At 37.4% G+C, this 6,914-nt stretch overlaps 1 protein-coding gene across 5 annotated transcripts in view; it reads left to right on the top strand.

Annotated features, from left to right (window-relative positions):
* Positions 1-4,513: 4,513 nt before the first annotated feature.
* The window catches only part of LOC306864978 (RAB11-binding protein RELCH homolog), a 49,748-nt gene continuing 47,347 nt past the window's right edge, over positions 4,514-6,914 (top strand). For 4 of the 5 annotated variants that reach the window (XM_079409307.1, XM_079409305.1, XM_079409304.1 and 1 more), the window contains exon 1: positions 4,516-5,138. In XM_079409307.1, the coding sequence (XP_079265433.1) occupies positions 4,688-5,138 (451 nt within the window). In that variant the 5' untranslated portion in view covers positions 4,516-4,687. Of the gene's footprint in view, positions 5,139-6,914 lie in introns of all 5 variants that reach the window. The other variant, XM_079409308.1, reaches the window with a different exon arrangement.

Raw genomic sequence — 6,914 nt, 5'->3', positions numbered from 1 at the left:
TGCATCTGTTGTAGTTTGGTGCATCAAGAGCAAAACCGACCTTTAATGAATAGATGAGATCCATGCATGTGAGCCGCTCATACACTTGCCACAGAACAGCAAAAATATTTATTTGTGTGTTTATTTAATTAAGTAATATATTTGCATCACTGCACAGAAGTCGTGTACATGCAAATTAGAAATGAATGTACCATATGTGGCCAGAGAGCCAGAACTGAAAACATGCCATGCTTAGTTCAGTCCAGCAGATGGCACAAACAAATGTCTGATTGTGTGCAATCACTAATAAGGTTGCAAGCAGCCACGTGAACATCTACTGATGGCCAAGCATGCAAAGCAAACATGCTGTAAATCTAACATCAGCTGTTTCAGTTGAGATCAGTTCCTAATTCCTCATATGAAATGCTTAACAGGTGAAAAGTGTTCCAGGAAAGGCTCTCTAAAACGGGTGTAACAGATAGATAGATAGATAGATAGATAGATAGATAGATAGATAGATAGATAGATAGATAGATAGATAGATAGATAGATAGATAGATAGATAGATAGATAGATAGATAGATAGATAGATAGATAGATAGATAGATAGATAGATAGATAGATAGATAGACAGACATATACAGACAGACAGACAGACAGACAGATAGATAGACAGACAGACAGACAGACAGATAGATAGATAGATAGATAGATAGATAGATAGATAGATAGATAGATAGATAGATAGATAGATAGATAGATAGATAGATAGATAGATAGATAGATAGATAGACAGACATATACAGACAGACAGATAGACAGACAGACAGACAGACAGACAGACAGATAGATAGACAGATAGATAGATAGATAGATAGATAGATAGATAGATAGATAGATAGATAGATAGATAGATAGATAGATAGATAGATAGATAGATAGATAGATAGATATCCCTGTATTGTATGTAATTAAATGTTATATTTAATTATATAGAATTTATTTATTTATTTATTTAGCTTAGAATGATGGATATATACAATTTAGAGATTGATTAAATCCGTTTTATTAAACACAATTTTTGTCTTAAATTATATTGTTAAACATAATTTAATATATTCAGGGGTTTTTTTTTTCTTTTTTTGAAGCTTAGAATGAAAGACATAATAAACAGAGAGACAGACATAGATAGATTTAAATATTTTTTATTATAATTTTTTGACCTAATAATTGTGTTGTAAATATTTAATCATATAAAATACATTTAATTATTTGTTTTCTTTGGAGCTTAGTACGACAGACAGACGATATAGATAGATAGATAGATAGATAGATAGATAGATAGATAGATAGATAGATAGATAGATAGATAGATAGATAGATAGATAGATAGATAGATAGATAGATAGATAGATAGATAGATAGATAGATAGATAGATAGATAGATAGATAGATAGATAGATAGATAGATAGATAGAAATCATAATCAGTTCTGGGATATGTGGAATAATCTGAGCACAACAAAACCACAAGACTTGCCAATACAAGATGGAAACATTTGGACAAAACATTTTGAAAATTTATATAAAGAAATCCCTCCAAAACAACTCATTAACAATTCTGATCAGATCAAACAAAGTCTACAAGTTTATGAAAACATAATTAAAAATAATCAAAACCCTCCAGACTTCCCAATTACACATGAAGAATTGATGAAAAAACTCAAAAGCCCAAAATGTAAAAAATCTTGTGGCCCTGACAACATTCTGGGTGAAATGTTGAAACACAGCACACCTGAGCTTCAGACAGCTGTGCTCAAATTATTCAATCTTGTACTTAGTTCAGGCTGTTTTCCTGACATCTGGAGCCAGGGACTTATTACCCCTATTCACAAGAGTGGAGACGAATTGGACCCTAATAATTTCAGAGGCATTTGTGTGAGCAGTAATCTGGGGAAGTTATTTAGCAGTATTTTAAACAATAGAATAGTAAACTTCCGTAACGAACACAGTGTCCTGAGTCCTAGTCAGATTGGTTTTCTTCCTAATTATAGAACTACTGACCACATTTACACCCTACACACCCTAATCAATAAACACTTAAAACAGACTAAACACGGAAAAATATTTGCATGCTTTGTCGATTTAAAAAAAGCATTTGATTCTATTTGGCACGACGGATTATATTACAAACTTTTACAAAGTGGTGTAGTGGGTAAAGTTTATGACATTATTAAATCAATGTATTCAAGCAACAAATGTGCAATACGAACTGGCAACAAACATACAGAATTCTTCTCCCAAAAGAGAGGAGTACGGCAGGGCTGTAGCCTGAGTCCAACACTGTTCAACATCTATATTAATGAATTAGCGGTGCAGTTGGAACAGTCTACAGCCCCTGGACTCACTCTACAAGACAAAAATATCAAGCTTTTGCTGTACGCAGATGATCTAGTGCTGCTGTCATCCACCCCACAGGGACTACAGCAACACCTAGACCTGCTGGAGAACTACTGCCAGAACTGGGCCCTGGCAGTAAACCTCAAAAAGACCAACATTATGATCTTTCAGAAAAAGCCCAGATGTCAGGAACACAGATATCAGTTCAGTCTAGGCAGCACCGCCCTAGAACACACGATGCAGTACACTTACCTCGGCCTGATCATCACTGCATCGGGGAGTTTCAGTATGGCAGTGAATGCTCTCAAAGATAAAGCTCGAAGAGCTCTATATGCAATCAAGAAAAAATTCCAAAATATTGAAATACCGCTTCCAATTTGGTGTAAAATCTTTGATAGTGTAATTCAGCCCATAACGCTGTATGGAAGTGAGGTTTGGGGTCCACTCAGTGATCAGAGCTACACTAGATGGGACAGGTATCCAACAGAAGCCCTACACACAGAATTCTGCAAAATGATTCTAAAATTACAAAGGAGAACACCCAATAATGCATGTAGGGCAGAATTAGGCCGTTTCCCATTGATTATAAATATACAAAAAAGATCGCTCAAATTCTGGATGCATCTAAAATCCAGTCCTACAGAATTGCTACATTTTAAAGCACTACAAACCCAAGAACTGAACCCTGAAAGGAGTCCACTCAGTCAGCTGGTTCTGAGACTTACTAACCTGACTAACTCTACTAACACTAACCAGTCTCAGACCAGCACTGCTTCTCACCCAAACATCAAAATAAATCAGATTATCAAACAATATAAACATATATATCTGGAACATTGGGATCAAGAAACCAAAACACAAAGTAAATTACAACTCTATCGAACTATAAAATTTAAATATGAATTAGAAGAATATCTCCAGAGTGTCAAAGACACAAAGCAGAGACAGATCCTGACCAAGTACAGGCTCAGTGAGCACAGACTAGCCATCGAGACCGGCAGACACAGAAAGAGCTGGTTACCCAGAGAGCAAAGAGTGTGTGTTCACTGTGAGACAGAAGAGATCGAGACAGAGACACACTTCCTACTTCACTGTTACCAATTTAAATCAATCAGAGACATATACATCAACAAATTCAAAAACATCATAAAGAACTTTACAGCCATGAATGAAGAGGAACAAATAAAGATAATACTAGGAGAGGGACAGAGAGCAGCACTGGCTGCGAGATACGTGTGGACGTGCCACAGCCTGAGAGACAGCAGGTGAACGCGCGTGTGTGTGTGTGTGTGTGCCACAGCCTGAGAGACAGCAGGTGTACGTGTGTAATGTGTGTATTATGTCTGACCTCAGTGTGTTTCCCTAATGTCCACCGCAGTTACCCTCAGCCTGTGTGTGTTTATATGTTAAACACTGTGGTATGAAATGTTCACACAAGTTCTTATTTGTTAAAATGTTTATTTAAGTTTATATTGTTATAATGTTTTTATTCTGTTATTTTGATATTTTAATTGTTATTATATTTCAAGCTTTGGCAATATTGTTTTTTTACAGTCATGCCAATAAAGCAATATTGAATTGAATTTAATTGAATTGATAGATAGATAGATAGATAGATAGATAGATAGATAGATAGATAGATAGATAGATAGATAGATAGATAGATAGATAGATAGATAGATAGATAGATAGATAGATAGATAGATGGATTTTTTTTCTTTTTTTGAAGCTTAGAATGAAAGACATAATAAAGAGAGAGACAGACATAGATAGATTTAAATATTTTTTATTATAATTTTTTACCTAAAAATTGTGTTGTATATAATTTAATATGTTAAATATCTTTAATCATATAAAATACATTTAATTATTTGTTTCCTTTGGAGCTTAGTACGACAGACAGACGATAGATAGATAGATAGATAGATAGATAGATAGATAGATAGATAGATAGATAGATAGATAGATAGATAGATAGATAGATAGATAGATAGATAGATAGATAGATAGATAGATAGATAGATGCGTGCGTGCTGTACTGTTTTGCGTTTGATAAATAAATCTTGACTTGTGTTTTTTTCATTGGATCCGTCCGCTTGGCGGATCAAGGCTAGTCGAAATGCATGACGTCATTTCCGCTCGTGTCTCGGCAGGGAGGAGGCGGGGTGCTGAAATGACATTCGGCCCCACCAACCAAAGCATATTTCCCGGAGCCCCGTTGATTAGGAGCAATAAAGCGCTCTTGACATCCGTCCAGGAAGACGGAGACACATATTAGCCAGATAGCTGGCTGAACACCTTACGGCAAAATGGCGGCGGGTAATGTCAACCCGTTTAACGTGAGTGATTCGGAGGAGGAAGCGGAGCAGAGGCAGGATGGCGCGGACACCGAGCGCAGCCCTAGTGATGAAGCGCAAGGCCACAGCCTCGGTCCCTTCTCCCCGCCGGCGTACTCCGAGCCTGCTGTTCTGCTGTCCAGCAACAGAACCAGCCCGAGTGTGGACGGTATCCCCGCGGCGGTGGCTGGGATCGGAGGAGGAGGCGCCGCAGAGACTCGGGTGTCGCTGGATGCGATCGCCGCGCAGCTGCTCCGGGATCAGTACATCCTCACGGCCCTGGAGCTGCACACCGAGCTCCTGGAAGCCGGACGCGATCTGCCTCGCCTGCGGGATTATTTCTCCAATCCAGGCAACTTCGAGCGGCAGAGCGGAACTCCACCCGCGTGCAAAGAGCAAGGTGTTGGTCCTGGAGGTCCGCTTAGTAAGTCATGAGATAATGTTTATAATGTTGGTCCAACTGCAATAAAGCATAGTCTTCCTTTATGAAGTAATGGACGTGTTTCAAAACCTACGAGATGCTACTCAAAAAAATAAATAAATAAACATCTGAAAACAGTCTAAAATGGTTTACTGGTCTGATAACCTGGTTAGGCTGGCAGGTTTTAAGCTTTTGGACACTTGTCAGCTGGTCGACGAGCTAAACTAGCTGAACTCCAATTGACCAGTCTGGAAAACCAGCTAGACTAGGTAAACCAGGCAGGGAGACCATCTTAGTCTGATTTATTCTGATGTTTTTTGTTTGTTTGTTTTAGAACAGGACACCTATTTAGCACCTAAATTAATGCCAAAAAATGCTTTCTAGGTAGGCAGCTCACTAGGTTTTGGAGCTGAATACCTAGTTGGCACATAAACTAATGTACAGAGTTGCTATCTAGTTAGGCTGCTCACTAGGATTTGTAACTGGATTCCTAGTTATTACCCAAATTAATGCCCAAAAATGCTGTCTAGGTAGGCAACTCACTAGGTTTTGGAATGAAGCCACTCTTTTGCTCTTTAAACAGTCATAAAATACACCAACACCGCAGCTGTTCAAACTAGTACTCTAGCTAGACTACCTGTTCATTTCATATTGCGGTTTACTGTGTTTCAGTCGAATGCATTCAAGTACAGAGGCTTGCTGGGGAGGCGTTTTTAGGGCTGGATTGTGTCTTTGTTGTGTGATGTGATGTGTAGTCTTCCCACTGACTCCAGCTGCGCAGGTGCAGGATAGAAAGAGGAGAAAAAAAGATGCTCATATGAGGGGTATGTAAAATCTGACTGTGTGCAGTGATACATGGGATTGAGGTACTTTGTTTGGTGTAATCGGGAATTCCTTTCGTGTTCTGTGTTTCTTATACCTTTGCTCCTAATTGAAGTTTCTTATCTGATAGCCTGCACTCGTCTGCATCTTACTATTTGCCTTTCAAAGCATGATGTTGGGATTAGTTTTTTCTTGATTACTAGGTTGCATGTGCTTGCAGTGTGGATTGACAATTGCAAAATTGTATAGTGTTGATCATTTATAAAAGAATTTCATTGATTAAAGATTTATTTTTGCAAGACAATCAAGCCTTTGTTAAAAGGAGACTTTGCAGGCTACAAAAAACAATCATCTAAAGTGAAAGTTCATGCAAGAAATTACAATTCTGTCATCATTTACTTACCCTCATGGTGTTCCAAAGCTGTGGGACACAAAAGAAGATATTTTGAAGAATACTGGCAACCAAAACGTGTTGGTTACCATTGACTTCAATGACATGTCTCAAAATAGCTTCTTTTATGTTCCACAGAAGAAAGAATATCTTACAGTTTTGCAACACCAGGGTGAGTAAAGATAACAGAATCATCTTTTTTGAGTAAGCTGTCCCTTTAAGCCCCACCTCAAAAAAATGTGATTGACCAATCAGCTGTTGCCATTCACCATATAATTAGGCAAGCTTTTGTTCTGTGCTATTGCAAGATAGATGTGTTTGGACTGTTGTAGAATATTGCATAAATTATGGGGGGGAAATGTTGTCAACAAGTAACACAATGTATACAGAGAGGATTTTTTTTTTGTATTTTTTTTTATACTGTTTTAAACCCAAAAAAAAAGTTGTAGAATAAACTGTAACCCTCTTTCACAAATTAACATTTATAATATCAATAAATAAAAAGTTAAGTAATCAACGTTTAATAAATGTGAAAAATGTAAAATTATTTTAATTAAAAGAAATTA

The sequence above is a fragment of the Barbus barbus genome (genome assembly GCF_936440315.1).
Source record: "Barbus barbus genome assembly, chromosome: 46".
Lineage (NCBI taxonomy): Eukaryota > Metazoa > Chordata > Actinopteri > Cypriniformes > Cyprinidae > Barbus > Barbus barbus.
Note: the sequence above shows the minus strand (reverse complement) of the source record. Positions and strands in the feature narration are given on the sequence as shown.